Raw genomic sequence first — 17,882 nt, forward strand, 5'->3', positions numbered from 1 at the left:
AGGCAGCTACCATTCAAGGTATGCATAAAACTATTGCATACACACCAAAATCTTCTGCCCAGATTGTTAAACCAGCCTCCCTGTTTAAACCAGGCTTCAGGCTTTTTGTAACAATACAGGAATTAGATTCTATTGAAACAGTTGTATTGTTCTAAACTGCTCACTTTTAAAACAGGTCAACGTTTTAGAAAAGACAGTTTGCAATTCATCATTCAATTCTTGCAAGTCTCATTTATATGTCCTATTGTGTCAATACCTTCCCTGTTTATTTTGCTTCTCCCTGTAACCTCTTTACCACAGCTATATGAAAAAAGAGCACCAGTTACCTGCTCCTTTCCAGTTTCAGCTTTTTTCAGTCTTTTCTATGTGTTAATACTTTCAACTGCAAATGTTTTAAGCACATACTCATCCAAGCCTGATTCTCATATCGAATCAGAAAATAAGAAAGAGAAGGTTTCCAAGACTTCTCTCATTAACAGCCAGGGTGTGACAGAGCCCAAGTGCGGCTCAGCTGCTGTGACCCCCCTGTTTGATGTTGGTTTTGAGGGCAGCTGGTGCAGGGTGTGAGGGAGTCAGCCCCACCAGCTGTGCCTGACGTGTGGGGTCACGGTGTAGGAGAGAGGCCATGGCCAGTGCTGGAATTGAATGAATGGAGCATTTGCTGGATTGTGGAGGAGCCGAGTCACGAGCCAATGATCTGAGTATGACTCTGGATGTGAAACATAACTGAAAAGCTGAGATCTTACGTAGAGCACAGGCATATTTCAAGGACAGCTTTGTCAAGGGCATCTTGAGATATATAACATAACATACATAACTCAAAAACAGAGCGGTGTTTTCTATGGACTCACAGAGAGAAATCAAGTGGATTCCCTTTTTCATGACAAATACTACTTTCACTACTTATCTATCTCAAAGCAGTACTGAAAGAAACATCTATGCTATTTTAAAAGTTACTGAAATATACATATACACGTCATGGCCCCTTTAGCAGCTCTGTCTTCCCTTGTCTGCTGCACCCATGTCCTCACTGCTTGCCTTTACAGATCACTCTGTAAAGTGTTAAAACTCTGTTTAAACCCAGTTACACCTTACTGCAGAATATAGTTTATACATATGAATCATGCCAGAAGGGCTGCCCAGCAGCCACCATTCTCTCTGTAAGTATTTAAAACCTTATTGACATGTAAACCATTTCACCTTGTGAGAGATCAATGATTCTTTAGCAGAGATTCTTAATTCTATGGGTCCATATATGTCAGGTAAAAATTCAGTAGCTGTAAATGTAGAGAAGTTGTAGTAGAAAGATCCAAATTACTTCCCCTAACATAAATTCCTCCAGCACATTTATTGCTGCTCTTCTACACTTGTACGATTAAGTGTGCAGGTCTATTCTCTAAGAGACCTGCTCTTCTGGGTGAGGAGAGGAAACCCACTGGCCTTTCTGGATTTTTGAGGTGAAGCACCGGTTCCCTGTGTTTGCAGGAAATTAGCTGACCACACTTAATACACTTGATGCACAGGGGCCAATGAAGTATTCTAAAATACAGGATCTTATTGTGGCCAAATGTTTTCAGAAGATTCCTGGGATAGGGAAGTTCTATGAAATATAATAGGAATTGCACCATTACTATGAAATTCTAGAAGATATCAGTGTCACATAAGTCTGCAGGCTAGCTCCAAACTCCTATGCACTGGATATAATTTTTACTTTGAAAAAGATCACAGAAGTTCCCTGCTGTTTTTACTTCCATTTGGACTCTTGCTCAATCCAGCCCTAAATCTGAGAACCACAAAATGATTTGAACCTGATTTCCTGTCCATATTCCTAGCTCCTGAGCACAACTCTGGCAACCGTGGGTCTTGGGCTGAGATTCAGGAATTGCAATATGCAGAACTGCAAGGTTCATAAACTTGAGTAATAGGGAGGTTCTGTTACAACAGACAGACTGTGAATAAACCCAAAGAAAACAGGAATTGCAGCTTCATGAGTTGTGATGTTGTATCCTGACTTAGCTTTGAGGGATTGAGATGATCCCATTACTGCTGTTGCATCCTGACAGTGCCAAATGGGACAGTTTATTATTCCCCCCAAAAGACGTGATCCACAAAGTACTTCAAACTTGATTTTCAGCCAATTGGTTGGAACTTGTTTCTACTTTCCTTTTAAAATCAGTTTTTACAGGTCAATTTTAGAATTTGTGAATAATGGACAAATAAGAGAAAAACTTGTCTTAGAAGAATGATTCATCATTACACTGCACAAAACCACGTATGTGTTTAGCATTCTTTACAGAACAGAAGTACCTCAGCACTGTAAAGTTGTGTACACCATGCTGTCTGCATGCTCATCGAGCAGTGTTTCATAATCAGAAGAGTCACGCACAAGACTGACCTGGGAACTCAGGACTGTCTTTATATTTTTAAAAGAGTATATTTTAAAAATCAAATCCAAAGGTGGTCTGATTTCCAAGTGAGAAACAGCTGTGCAGTGAAAGTTACTGTTGCTCTTACTGTGTTTGTCTGTGAAACCACAACAAATGTACTCAAATGCAAAACGTGCCAGCACAGTCACTCCTTCATGAGGGGAATACGGCAGACCTTACGTTGCACAGATGAGAATGGTACAGCCTCCTTAGAACTATTTGATTGAGGAAACAGTTATGTGATAATTTGGATTTCTTTGCAAATGAGACTGGAACTCAGTTCCTCCACAGCACTCAAAGAAGAAAAACTATCAAGCACACCAATCACATCAGCTCCTTGTCTTTCTGTAAGAAATTCATCTAAACCCCTAAAAAAACAATTTGCATGCCAACACCAGAAAGATGTAGTTATACCAAATGAGTTTGAGTCTCTTGCAAACAACAGTGGTCATATCCAATTGACAGTGTATATGTATAATTTTTCCAAGGATATTCTACACACAGAACCAGAGTTGGCTCTTGGAAAGAAACTTTAAGCAAACATTTGCACAGAAGTTCAGCAGAGGTATGGAATGTTTTTTCAAATGAATTAGTCTGTAATTCACCTGCAAATGGTAACCTTAGGAGCACAAACTGATGACATAACCTCAACCTTTTTCAAGAATTCATTACAAAAGAACAGCACCAATCAGATAACATTCTCTCAGAATGTTTTTGTAACTTATTATATTATTGATGACAAAAAAATCAGTAATTTTTTCCTTAAAGACAAAAATTAATCTAGTGATTTGTACAATCAAGGGGAAGTAGTCTATTGCATGTAGAAATTAAATTATGTTCCTGTAAACAATCTGTAAGAACAGGATTCCTTTTTTTCACTGAGAGGTTTGGTGTTAGACTGAGAGGACGGAAGTACTCAAATCCTTATGAACACAAACATAGTGAAAGAGGAGAACTAGGTTTTTTTCATGTTACAGAGTCCTAAAACCTCAAAGAATTAACAGCAGCCTATTAAACCATCTCATTTAAAATTATAGGGAAGAGAAGAGGAAGTATCAGGCAAAAGACATAGGTTTAAAATAGCATATTATCACAGAGGTGGTTTGGTTTTGATAAGGTCAGTGATATTGTTTTCTCCAAAGGCCATAATGCTCAGAAAAATCACATTCAGAAATGCAGAGAAAACAGATGAGTTCTACATGACTTTTCACCAGTAAGCAGTGTTAGCAAAAAGTCTCTAAAATGTGTAGCCCTTCACCATGTCGGCCCTTTCGATAGGAGTCGGGTGAGAGTTTATGCTTGGAGAGGAAAGCTGTATTTGCTTACTGGAAACATCAGCCAATTCCAAATACTGCAGTAGGGTAAGAAGCAGAATCACAAAATGTTCTGTTCTTTTTGTTGTCTTTTCTTTTTTTTTTTTTTTTAAGGAACACCCCTTTGGGGACTGACTGAAACTTTTCTTAGAAGATTCTGGTGCTGAACATCTGTACTTTGACAAGCAGTGTTTAAAAGCTGTTTCTCATTACAGTTTCGTCTCTGCAGTACATAGTTAGAGCTTTGTAAATTATCACTTTAGTATAAGGTATCTGACAGTCATGTTTCTAAACGGATTTCATCTGCACATGCCCCAGTTATAGAAGTCTGGGACAAGGTTCATGGTAAAACGTTTGTGCTAGCTGTTGTACAATATTTGCTTACATCAGTGAGCACAGCAAAGATAACATTGTAATCTGCTTGACCACTTCAACCTTTGAAAGCTACCAATGACACTTATTAATTAAAATGGCTCCGCAGAAGCTAGAATACTAAATTTGCACTCCAAGCTCCAACAGATGCTGGCTTAAATCAAGTGTGATTTTGTCAGCGAGGTGGTGCCCTTAATGACATTATCCTGCAGACTGAAAGAAGGTGCCAGCAGAACAAAACTCACTCAAGCTGAAGGAAAATGTGGAAAAATGGTGTAAATCTTTCAGCATGGTAATTATCTCGATCTCGTGTCATATCTGAATTCATTTGCTGATGACATGTTAAGAAGGCTGTGGAGGACCGGAATGAAGCATGAGTAACATTGTGTTCCCACAACTTTGGGCTGCTCTCCTCCTAAGATTACTGTTTCAGACCCCCCACAAACTCTGGCAGTCATTTGAAAACTTACCTTAGCGACAGCCTAAGGGATGCTGCAGCCCAGGTAAGAGCTGGAGGTTTTGGGCAGAGGGAGAATTCTCCCTCCAGGTTTCACTGTTTGAGCAATGCTGAGTTAATCTACCTTAAGTTGCAACAGCCCCATTCCCCTTTCAAAGCCTCAGCAGCGCATGGAGGAGCAGCAGAATCAGAGTTAGGGTTCACTATGTTACATTTAACTGTGCAAACCCACTTTTATGTGTATTATCAATGAAATGCTATATCTAGCATATTATATTTCCACGTGGTGGGTTAGGAAGAGGTTTCTTTCCAAATGAAACACAAGATTTTGTGCTTAGAAAACCCCACGTGTGTTTCCTTATTAGGGACACTGAGAGTTGGGGGTTTTTTAAGACAAGGGGTAGGTGATTAGCTAGTCTTACCTCATGTCATACAACTTAAAGTAAAACTGATTCTATTAAATTCACACCTAGCATCTACTAAAATTAGTAATCAGTAATTAGAATTACTTTGTCCCATGACCAAATTCTACATCTTCTCTGTTGTTTGTTGGTTTTTGTTTCGTTTTGTTTTTTTAAAGCACTTTTGCGTACATTTCTTATAGGTCTGTTTATGCTAGTAATACTATGCAGGGATACCTGCAAATTCCACAGCATTTGCCTTTCTGGTTGCTCATACATTTCTGTTTAAGGCAGAATTCGGTTCCAAATGTTGCCAGTCTGAGAAATTCTAAAATGCTAGTGAGTAGAATTCAGTAGTTTTCAGTGATGAAAGCTGGGGGAAATAGAAGGTGTAAATATGGTACATCTTTGCACAAAGGAGAAAAATGTATCAATGAGAATCCTGTCTGAAAGTAATCCTTTGGGGTATCTAAGAAATTCAGTTTTGTTTTGGCAACGTTAGGAGAATTTAAAAGACATATTTACAAATACTGGATTTATTTACTGGATCCAAATAATTCTGGATTTATTACACAGTAAGACTAAACATTCTATTGGTGCTGCTTGTATAGACATATATACAACAAACAGAAGTTCCCACTGACTTTGAGGGGCTTTCAGTGCTCTATGAAGAGTTTCACACATGTACGAAAGCTACACACAATTCACATAGGGCTTGGAAAATACATCAATCACCAGAGCAATCAAAAACTGCCACAGCCCTCATGTATTAATGCTCGTTTGTGGTCCTTCTGCTGGCATGTAAAAGAGATTGCAAATCAAAGTTCAGTAAGCCCCTACACATAAATAACAAAATATTAGTCCATGGTTCTGTGAGGTTTTAGCAACATCTCTGTTCCATTTGTTATAGCAGAATAAGGCCTAAACTACTAGATTAAGAATGCAGGAAAGCACTATATTTAACTGGTTTGCAAGAATGCAAAATAGTCTCTAAAGTCCCGGTCTACTATGTAAATTTGTACCAATGTAATTTCATTTATTTACCCCGAAACTGCAAAATAAATATTTTCCTGATCTATTAAGAAACAGCTCATCAGTTCACCAAAAATTTGCAGGAAACATCTGAAAATGTACTAATCCTTCTCAGCTGGCTCCATTCTGAGTTCCTCTAGTGGAAATACTGACAGCTGTTTACTTTAAAAAGCTCAATACATCCCCTCTGGCTGCTGTACCTCACCTGATTATGCTCTGGACGAGTTAGCATTTCTGCTGCACCCCTTTACCAGCTTTAAAAGCTACTGTTGAAGGCAGTAAGGATGCAACCAGCATGCCCATTCTGCCTGGGGATTTGGGTCAAGGGATATTCTAGCTGGTTGCCAGACCGAGGAAGACGGAAAGATGCGAAACATGCAGCAGCAACACTGTTCTTTCATATGATTTTTTCAAGGTAGTCTATTCCAAAAACTCATATAACTTATAACCCAATAATAGAGAGTGGTCTGGTAGAAATATGGTGTGCAATAAATCTAAGATAGCTTATTGATCCTTTGACTGCAACATCAGCAGATACCCAGTCACCAATATTTTGCCTGTATTTCCTGAAAGCACTCCAAAAAGACTGTAAGTGATTACAGCAAATCTTTTCCTTGCACTAGAGGTCATTTCAGGATATGCTTACTTTAATACCATTTGACTTGTGCCAAGTTCCTGGTTTGTAAATGCTTTTTATGTTAAGGCTGCAAAAAAGCTTCTGAGGTCGGTTTTCTACAAGTAACCACAACGGTGTCACTCTGAACTTTAAAATTTTTTTCTTTTATATTAAGTGGAGGCCCTGTAAGATCTGCTGAATCTGCAAGACCTGAAAAATACAGGATATGTGTGTCTGACTTCAGTGCCTGCACTTAAATAACCCACATTGTCTAGCTATTGTTAAACCGAACACAGCAAGATAATGATCTCACTGCCCATGCAAATCTACCTCATAAAAGCCAAGTGGGTAACAAAGGGAAAAAAGTATACCTATAGAAATTCTACAGAAAGGACCCTTCAAAAGTTGTCCTGCATTTGAACAGCAGAGTATTTTTTTGGCTCTGTCAGCATCGACTTCCAGACAGCTGATCCAAGATTGGAAGGGGGTGGGGGGAAGCTGGAACGTGCTTAACTTAAAAAACAGAACTAGAAACCACATGCCCAATATAAACAAGTTCCAGGTTTCTGCTCTTGGACGTGCCATAACCATGTTCAGCCAGACAATAACACAATGGAACAGTTGTGTTTTAGATGGTTAAAGGTGCCTTCTTTTCAGATGGAATCCAATTGTGAGTTTGTTTCATAAGGAATTTAGGAATTTAGCAGAAGGTTTGTTTATGCAAAACTTCTGTCACATACACTTTCCAGTGTCTTGCAGAGAAATACTACTGCAGCAAAGTCTTCTGCAGATCATTCTGAACACCCTTGTCCATAGGGCTGTGATTAATTTCTAATACAGACCCAGCAATCAATTGCAACTGTCCATTCATTAAAAACCTCACTTGCCAGTTAACTCCCAACTATTTGTAAGACCTAGGTGCTGCCACAGTGTCTAAGACGAGGAGAACAACTGGAGGGTCATCCATCCTCACTACTTCCAAAAGCAATAGGTTTCATTACACTGGACCTAAGTCCCACTTCCATGCTAAAAGGAAAATGGTTATTGGAAAGAGAAGTCTGTGATGTTTCTGATTTTTCTTTGGGCACATTGTTGTAACAATGACAAGTATAGTTTTACTTTAAATGCTTTTTAGCTACAATATTTAAATTTTGTTACAAGAAACTTCTGGGCTTCTGCATGATTGATATCTCCACAAAGACCGGGGAGAAAGAGTGGGAAAAGGAAATAAAGGGAAGTGTTTCACAGAGAAACCTGTATAACCATCAGAGGAGGTAGCTCCCCCTAACAGCTAATATTAATCAAGTGTGTGGTAAATACAGGTGTCATCCATGGTCTCTCCATGCAACTAATTTAGCCCTAACTCCTTGCAGGTGAATTAACTGAATCTTATTATTCAGTCTTGAAGCAGTCAAGTAAAACGGGTGAGTAGGAGTAGTTCTATTTTTCTTCCTAACTTCAGCTCCTTTTGAAACGTGCTTTAAAATTTGCTACTCTTTTAAGAAGTTTATGCCCTGTGTTTATTTCAAAGACTTTAACGTTAAGAAACTTACAGCATATATACTTTTTGTTATCTTCAAAGAACACAGCTTGTTTGATCCAGGCTTAAAATCAATACTTTTAAATAAGAACTTTAGCCTTGAGAATTGCATTGGGTGAGGACTCAGGCAGGGCTTTGAGGGAAGTTGTTCTAAGTTTTCTACTGACTTTTGTTAATGTGTTGAAGTTTTCTTTGATGAAATAAGAAAGGAGTTGAAGAGCCGTTTCAGAGGAAACACAAACAATGCTCTGAAAATCTGTATTGTCTTTAAAAATATAGGCTTATGAAAGAGTTAAGATGATCAATTTTCAGAAGAAAAGTAGAAGGTTTCTAAAGTTCTTAACACTGAGAGAGAAGGCTTATGCCTTAGGCTGGAAAGACAACTTATTTCATGAGGCTGATATTTGAATCTGTCCAGAAGCCACCATTTAGGCCTATCTCAGAAAAAAATAATCTTAGAGAAAATGTTTTGATGCACTCAGCAAAGTAAGGACACTGAAGGCACTTAAGGGACACAGCAGCCTAGAGGCACCTTCAGCTTTTGCTTAATCTGGGTGTATGGTAATGAGACTGAAGGAAGCATCCAGAGCTTGTGAGTTGTTCCTAATTTTTAACACAAGAAATCAAACCCAGGAGACCCAACATGCAGAGAGACAAATTCATTTAGTCTGTCCTTTCACCTTTGGGAATTCTACATTGGGGAAAGGTCTTTTCAATTTCCTCTGGCATCCTGTTCAGAGGGAGTGCAGCTCCCCGTAAACCCTGGTATGCAGAGCAGCCAAACTGGCAGCTCAGGAGGATGGATTGAAGCACCAGCACCAGTCAGTTCATCCTGCTGTACACAAGAGCTGTCTGCAGTCCTGCTCTGCACTTCTCTTGAGTGGCACGGAAGGCCCGAGACTGGGTTTCTTCCCTTGTAATCTTTTCCGGCAAAGCCAAGGGTCTTCACCAACACTGCCCACCTGCTACACACACACATATATGCCTTCAAGAGTCACTGTGTGCCTAGAGACAGCTAGGAAACTAAAAGGAACCTCAGCCAGGTCTAGTCCATGGGTTTTTGTTTAACTAGCTATGTTTCTGGTAATTGCCAAGTGCTAAAATGGAAGACAAAGTTTATTTCTATGATAGAAAAGCTTGCTTCTTACCTTGGTAATTGGTTTCTACACACATGGATAATACCTTGATTCAGAACTTAAGGGAAGCTGTGCTTTACTGTTGTGTTTTGAATCAACATAGTGTGAGCAAATCAGACTTACTAGAACTGAGAGTGAAATCCAAACCTCGATTTAAAACGGATTATTTGTACTTTATATAAAGGCCTCTTTACCAGCCTGAACATAGGCCATTTACTACTCCTATTTGTCCAGCCTAATTGCTATGCTCTTGTCATACTTGTCACAGTGAGGTTTGATTGTTTTATTATCAGATTGTTTTCAAATACCAATTACATTATTAAATTCTCCATCTTCACATACACCAGCTGCAAGGTCATCAGAGAAATTTTGCTTAGGGAAACAAGATATAACAATTGATGGGTAAAAAAAGGGTACATAAGCTAAAAAAGAACTTTTTTTCATGCAGGTTCATTAGTGTTTCCTCAAATATGTGACTATAGAGATTTAACATAAAAAAACAGAAACGAGTTGGTCTTTTCTACCTCTTTCGATTCAGCTAATGAATAAAGGTTAGACTAAAAAGAACAACAGATGCCAAATAATGTATCTTCCACAAATGCAAGGCTAAGCGAGCAGAACAGATAGCTGCCCAAGCTCACTCTGCCAGCTAGAGATCGACAAAGGTCTTGACCACTTTCTTTTGGATGAGTCCTAACCTGACATGTATGAGCAAGGATAACATAATTAGGCCTTTTCTTATTCCTGTGTTTAACAACCACCACAGAGATGGTTTAGCAACAGGGCAGAGGAGCTACTGCGAAGGCCCATGGCCCCTGAGTTGGTTTTGCTGCAAGACTAAGACTCCAGGATGAGACTGGTGCCCACTTCTCCTTAGCTTCTGCTAATTTGTGCAGACTAATTTAATTCTGATGACTGACTGAAAAGCTGTTTCTGTGTTATGATATGCTGCTTAGTGCTTAGAACTAATAAGTTTAGAAGGACAGTTCAATGGAGTTAAATGAAGGTTTATTTTGTGCTTTTTCTGCATTCATGATGATGGTGTGCTAATGGAGATGGTTAAAAACTTGAGAGGTCACAATGATTTGGTGGGGAGCTGCAATACATAGGATTCTTGTGATCCCTACCCAAAATCCCATCAGTTTTTCTCTGCATATAACTATTTAATAAAATGCAGTAAGCTGGGATCTTCTACAGCCTCTCAGAACACAGTGGTCCTGGACAAGGCTCTATAAGATTGTAGCCTGTAGATTGCAATTAGGCTCTGTACTGTCTCCCTCCTACCACTGGTGCATCAAGAGACTAACTGGTTTGCAATAACTCCAGAAAATGTCCAAACCTTTGTGCTGAAAACCTGCTTAGATGAAGGGGAACTCTGTATGAAAATTATTTATTTATTTATTATTTATTTATTCATTTATTTATTTATATATTTTAAAATATTATTTGTTTCTATTAATTAATTAATTTATATTCTTTATTAATTTTTGCAAGTCCTTTGCATTTAGGAATTTTCTCCGTGGAGAGGATTTGTAAAATCCGTGCATCAGTGAAACCTTTTGTATCAGTGGGGTCAGTAAAATTTGGGAGAAATGGGAGTGCTGCCTCTGTAGACCACAACAGAGCTTTTGAGATCCACGGGAGCCTTAGTGGAAAAGTATTTGGACTTGACAACTACCCACTGACTACTAAATATAACCTTCTGGTAAACATTAGAACTTCAAGGGCTTTGTGGCTGATGATCATGTTGAACTCCAGGACATTCAGTGAGAGACTAGAGTGGAAAACATAAACATGAAAAGAAACAAAGGGGGATGGGAACTTCGAAAGCTGGTGGAGAGGACAGAGTAGATTTTGGTGAGAAAAGTTTTCTTTTGCCTGGTTCAAGGATTTTCAGTGCAATAAAGGTGAGGTATTCATAAGGCTGAGACAGGTTAACCAGTAGTGTACCAAAAAAGCACACAAAAAACTGTGGATTGCTCCAGCACATTTTGTCCTAATAGGAGTACTAAAAAACACTGTATGCTGAAGTAAAGGACAAAAAGCAGATGCTCTTGGCATTTCCATCTTGGTTCTTCTGCTTTAAATAGAAGAATTAGCATTCTCTGCACACAGAGGTAAAAACCTTTGTGGTTTTTACTTTATGTATTTAAGCTCTGATATCTGGCTGAAACTATCAGAAGGATTTCACACAGAGCACCAAACAGATGGAAAATAGTACCAGCTCTCAGTCCCTATCAATGTGGGCTACATTTGATGCAATAGTACTTGGAAGACTCTGCATCTCTTTGACATAAGCTCAAGGATCTGGTCTGTCCTTCCTCGAACCATGCAGAGCAAAGCCTTTACTTTCTCAGCACAGTGGCAGACAAGGACAAGCAAGTTTCCAAAGCAGATCATAAACTGTTCAAGTATCTCTTGCATGATCATCAGTTATCTTCTAGCCTGCAGTGCTGTTCTCAGCCTTCAGGTCACCCCTAAATACCCGCTCAGCTGCTCATACAGCACAATGGAAGAAGTTTTGCTCCATAGCAGAAGTTTTGACTGTTCTTAGCAAACAGGTTTGGGATTTATTTGGACAGCTGTTTAAAGCAGCTTCCACGTGTATGGGGGTACTTCCACTACTGCTCTGTGAGGTGGATAGCCATCACCCTATCTATCTGACAGCTGGGCAGACGGATGTGTTACTTAACTAGTTCAGGAAGACTAGAAAGCAGGGGAGAACCAAAGTTCCCTTTCTAAAGCAGTAAAACACCATTATGTTTTTTGTGAAAAAAAAACCAAAAACAAAAACATTTAGGGGTCCTGGAAGTGATCACTTTTTCTCTCAGCTTAACTCTTATTGTCTTACAAACTTTTTTCAAGGCTGTCACAATTTTTTTTTAAGATAGAAAAAAAATCAATCACCTTAGAAAACATTCTGCAAGGAGAGTAAGAGGCATTTAGGCCTGTTTAAAACTCAATCCAAACAGAGACAGACCTGTTGCCAGTGAGGAGGGAAACTTGGCAGCTTTGCTTAAAGCTTCCCACACAGACACTGGAGACGAAAGAAAACAAAGAAGCTGTAGTCCCCGAGGGTCCTGCCACTCCCTGGGCAAAAACAGTCCCTTCCCTGCTTTTCCTTTAGCTCTCAGACTCACACACGTGCTCTCTTAGTGCCATTAGCTACAGCAATAACCAATTGAGCCTACAGTACTGGAAAAAATACAGGACGTGAAGAGTTTAAAAAAAAAAAAAAAAAAAAAAAAAAAAGGAAAAGAGAAAAAAAGAGAACTTGGAGGCGAGCCAGCGTCCCCGAATGACTCCGCTCTGCCGGCAGCCTGGAGCGACACTCCCCGCCGGCCCTGCCCTCCCTTTTCTCCCAGCAGGGCGGGCATGCCAAGCCCTCCTCTCTTTATCAGGGGCTGGAGTTCCCCTTCTTGGTCTCTGGTTGGTTTGGAAACCTAGAAATGTTGCTAAATTTATCTTTCGCTTTCAGGACAATGGCAAATGCCAGCAATAAGAATGCAAAAGAACTGAAAATTAATGGAGACAATTCTCCGCTAGCCAAGTGGAAACACCTTTTCTGTATAACTCCCAAGGCGGCAAAAAGCAGTTACACAGTGCAAAGCAGGACAGGCTGCCTGGGGTGCCAGGAACACGCTGTTCCTTTGGCTGTGTGCCACAGGGAATTGTCCATCCATATGTTCAAATTTGATGGGGCTTTCTTCTCTCTCACAGAGAGCAAAGCATACCGTCAAATTAGAATGGCTCTTATTTATCTCAGGAAGGCAACAGGAAAAGCTGAAGGCATACTGAAAGTAGGACCAGCATGGGTGAGGCTGACACCTCAGAGCTAAAACTGCTCAGGAGTTATGTCATGCTTAGTTCTGAGGATTTCTTTCTTACTGCTTTTTAAAAGAACTGACCGTACATTTTAGTAAACTAATTTGCCACCTGAAATTACTCAGTGGAACATCTTGCACTAGTCTGCTCTAGTCGGCGTGGTGCTTCGACACATGCTGTGATTGGTGCCTTCGGCAGAGATCGGTCTCCTCGAATTTTGGTGTCCCCTGTCTGACTGGAAGCCATCCTGTTTCCCAGCACCAGGCAGAGGAGTGAGGTGTGGCAAGTCATGGGGCCCATTTCAAGATGGCCCTCCTAATACTTTCAGTGCAACTTTCTCAACGCTTGCAAGACTTCCACTTTTTCTGTGGGTGTGTCTCATAAATTAGAGTAGCAACAAGAAAGTGCTCAGCCTTCACCAAGAAAAAAGCACTCAACACTGATGAGTATAAGTCACTGGTTGCATTCAAATATCCTTTTCTTATGAATTCAGTTTTACCCAGCTACCAAAAGTGTTTTAGCCACTGCCCATATCCCCCTCTCTCCTCACTCATGGTGTCTCCTTGTGACTTGGGTTCAGCCTCTCCTCTACCTTCTGCTTACTCTAGCTTTCACAAAGTGTCTGCTAAAGAAAGAAACAGATACACAGCCATGTAGGTGCCTCTAGAACATTTAATTTTAAATTATTGAGGATATTGATACTTGCATGGGAAGTGATAAGCTGGTATAAAGAGAGGGACTGGAACACGGAGAAGGAAAAACAGGGAGGTAAGAAGTACTGGAAAGGGAAGTAGAAGACACACAGAACAAGAAGGCCAGCAGCTAAAAATTACAGCTTGGTACAATCCACACAGATGACCCGCATGCCATTCCCTGTGACATTAATAAAAAAGGGCAACATTAGCTTTGAATCTATGCCCAGTAAGGGTTTATTCCCAGAGGGGTTTTTTTTGTTGTTGTTTGGTTTTCCCGAGCTTGAGTTCCGAGACGTGAAACCATAACAGTGGCCAAATAAAAGTTTGTTTGGTTTTGTTTTTCATTTTAATTACCAAGCTGTAACAAATAAATCTCTGGCTGGATTGTAACTAACCTGTATGGGTCCTTAGATGAGCTTTAAGATGGGAAGATTTGCCATAAACTTTTTCACACCCCACATAGTGGCATTTGTGCTTTTTCTGGGGTGATCCAGGGTCAGTCCAGCTTCTCATGCGTTTGTTCTTTTGTCTGGGGCTTGGCTCAGTTACTGCAGCCAGGCTAGTAGGTGTGGCTGCTCTTTCTCCTCCACGCTTACCAGCTGAAGACAGACTTTCTTCCCCAAACTCCTTAGGAGCAATAGAAATGTGTATTTGTTCTGTTAAATCAAGCGTCTCTGTTTTTTCCGTCCTTAGAGCAGGTGAGTTTGGGACATGCTGGTTCAGATCTGCTAAAATGCTAGCTACCACAAGTAATGATGATCCATTGTCTTTCCCGGTTTCTCTGACTTCCCGTCTATCTTCTCCATTGGATGAAGGAAGTATTGCTGCATCAGGTTGGGGATCAGGGTCCCCTTTGGGACTATGGATAACAGCACGACTTGACATAGAAACAAGGCACTCTGCTGCAAAATGATCCACATATGCTGCTGTTGCCATTTTTCATAAGTTTAAAAAGAAATCCAAACAGACGAAGACAAAAAAAAAAAAAAAAGAAAAAAACAAACCCAACACAACAGCGCTCTTTCCCTTTTAAAAAAGATTACACAAGCAGACTTTTCCCTCCCTTATTTCTTAGGATCGGTTTGTAGGAGTAAGGGCTGATTTAGCAGCCATCAAACCCACACTTTGTTCGTGACGATCACACCCAGCTTGTCACTAAATCGAAAAAGCGTTGGCGGTCCAATGGAAGAGAAAAAGAACAGCAGATAGATCCTGGCAGTGGCAGCTTGTTGCTCGGAGTATGGATTAACGCCGTTTTCTCAAGAAGGCAACGAGCTGGCGATGCGGTCTCGCAGCCCTCCCATCGCGCTGTGACAGAGGACCCGGCGCTCCCCGTTATCGCTGCCCGGAGCCGCCCGGACCCCGCGGGGCGTGGCCTGGGGAACATCTGGGCGTGACGTCACTCGGGGCCGCAGCCCGCGCCGGCAGGTGGGCGGCGCGCGCGGGGGGCAGCGCCCGCCGAGCGGAGGAGGCGCGCCATTGGCTGGCGGCGCGCGCGGCCGGCACCGTCCGCCCCCGCCGCGGCCGCAGCGCGCAGGGCGGCGCGCGTGGACCCCTCCGCCGGGCGCGGCCGCGGAGCTCCCGGGCCTCGCGCTACCCCCGCCGCACTCTCTGACGGACGTGAGCGATTCCACAACATCCGTGTCAGAGCCCCGCTGCAAGGAACAATTTAACAGGCGCTGAACTTGACGAGATGAAAACGTTGTGAAGTTGGAACTGATACAAGCGATACAAGGCTGCACGGTTTGGTCCGCAGCCACGCAGATGGAGCTCGGGTGTGGATTTTAATGGGTTGTGACAGGTTCAACTAACTGCCAGGGAACACACTTGAAATCACCCTCCTGTCAAAACTCTAGCACTTCGCAGCTTCTGAATTATTTAAAAGTACAAACGCCGATAACTTGGGTTTCATTAATATTCTCTGCTTGTAAAAGATACAGCTCAGCCAGGTTTATAGGGATTAATGCCTGAATCAACGAGAGAGTTGTATGTGTAACTTACCGAGTAGAAGTAAAGAAATGCATCTGAATGGAAATCTGAAAACATTTGTGATACCTGCTACCTTTTGCTGGAACATGTTTCTCCAGACTAATGCCTATGAAATTCATGCTAAAGAGCAAAGACAATTTTTTTTTTTTTTTCTCTGAGGCAGAGATGATCAGAGGACAGTTGCTTTGGAAGCCCTTCTTTATGGAGGAAAAGTTTTGTGGAGTTTGAGGGGGCGTGAGAGGAAGTGAACATCTGTTCCAAAACTAAAACAGTTTTGCTGTTGAGCAAAAAGTTGGTTTTGTACATGCGAAAATACCACAGTCTGCTTATGCTATCACTTTACTTTGTGGAAAAAAAAAAATAAATGGAATTTATGCTCACATGCAGCACAGCCCCTCAGGGCTAGGCTCGTGGGGTAACCTGTTCCTGCCACAGTGGCCCATGTCTGCTCAGAACAGGGTGGCCTGGGGGGCTGTCTCTAGCAAAGAGAGAAACAAGGCACAACCAGAGCAGGAGGATGTGGTTTAATGCTGAATCGAGACAGAACATTTTGATGCAGACGTACCGTATTATACCACTTGTTCTGCTGAGCAGATCTACAGGAAATGTTAACACATTTCCAAATAAAAAGGTTGAGTTTGAGACTTAGCCATTAGATGAAAAGGGAGTTCTGTGGAAAACATCTTTATAAGGAATATTAGTTGTGCTCAAGCTCATCCTCCTTCTTGAGAGAGAAGAACTGCTTAAGTAGACGTACCTGGCAGTTCTTTAGTAGTAGATTCAGAGAAGAAACCCTGCAGCTCTTTCAGCTTGAGAAAAAATGGGCCGTTTTCATGGAAATGAGGAAAGGGCAGTGCTTAGCCACAAGTTCCCAGGCTTAACTCCGGGATCAAGGACAATTATCAGAAAATGTACAGTCAAAGGGAGACCTGGACTATCCTGGTTGCCAACCACCAGCAGGCTTTGCCTCAACACTAATGGGGGTTTCAGAGGCTCCCTGGTATTCTCTGTGCCCTCAGCCGACGGCAACCTCCTCAGCGCTGCTGGGGCCCCTCTCCTACCGCCTCTCCTCGACGCTCTCTCACGCCGTCACGCTTTGTTCTGGCCGTACTCTTTCCCGCTGTGTAGCAGTGGCTTTCCCGGAGTCAGAGGGGCCGCTGCGGCCAGCCCCGGCCGGGCCCGAGGTGCCGGCAGAGCCCACACGGCGCCCGGCGGACCTCGGGAATTCCCGCGCGCAGCGTGGCCCACACCGCCTGCCCGGCGTGAGGGGAGAGCCCCTCGGGAGAGACGAGAACTGTGATTGGCTATCCTGGGATGGGCCAGCCAATGGGGAAGGCCCTTACATGCCGTGCGAGGCTTCCCTCAGGCAGGTGCCGGCGTGGACAGTGCCTACGGCGGTGTCCGTGTCGCCGGAGGTTTCTGTGGGCGACAGTTTGCTGTTGCTCATGTTTTGTGTTCATGGCGTGAGCGGGAAGGACACGGCTCACCACGTTCCTGGGATCTCTGGCCAGAGGAGAGCGGCGCAGCGTCGTGTGCAGAGCCGGGCCCGATGGCAGAGCGGCTGTCAGGGGGTAATGGCTGCTACAGCTGATGGCCGAGGGGGGGCTGGACTTTCTTTTTCAAATGATCTGTTGGGTTGAAGCCTTGTCCCTATAGCAGCTGCAGTTGTGTAGGAGTGCCTTTCATGTAAAACCAGTGGCCGTAACCAAGCTCCCCATGGTCCACGGCCTCTCCCGTCGTTCTGCCGCTGAGCACTGAGAGCTTGTGTTAGTACTGGGAATGTGGCCCAGCGGGGTTCAGGGCGGGGAGGGCCTTGGGGACGAGGTTTGCTTGGATGAGAACTTGCTCCTGCTTTGCTTGGATGAGCCCTGTGAGCTTCCTTCATTTAAGAAAGAGCAGTGTTGTGAAGGTTATTTATAATAGAAAGGCTTTTATATGCGAAATAAAAGTTAATGATATTTGGCAGATGTTTATGTAGTCCAGTTAGGGTTCATGTATTACTCTCTTTTAAATCATAACTATGAACAAAAATGCGCCTCTGACTTTCTAATAGCTCACTAAAATAAAACAAATAGTCATG

The 17,882-nt window shown here is 42.2% G+C and overlaps 1 protein-coding gene across 1 annotated transcript in view; it reads right to left on the reverse strand.

Moving 5' to 3' along the window:
- The window catches only part of KLF13 (KLF transcription factor 13), a 33,161-nt gene extending 18,410 nt beyond the window's left edge, over positions 1 to 14,751 (reverse strand). The window contains exon 1 of the mRNA XM_066195899.1: positions 14,209 to 14,751. Within this exon, the coding sequence (XP_066051996.1) occupies positions 14,209 to 14,749 (541 nt within the window). The 5' untranslated portion in view covers positions 14,750 to 14,751. The remainder of the gene's footprint in view (positions 1 to 14,208) is intronic.
- Positions 14,752 to 17,882: the final 3,131 nt, after the last annotated feature.

The sequence above is a fragment of the Chamaea fasciata genome, unplaced genomic scaffold (genome assembly GCF_029207755.1).
Source record: "Chamaea fasciata isolate MVZ Bird 193981 ecotype frontalis unplaced genomic scaffold, bChaFas1.0.hap1 SCAF_14, whole genome shotgun sequence".
NCBI lineage: Eukaryota > Metazoa > Chordata > Aves > Passeriformes > Sylviidae > Chamaea > Chamaea fasciata.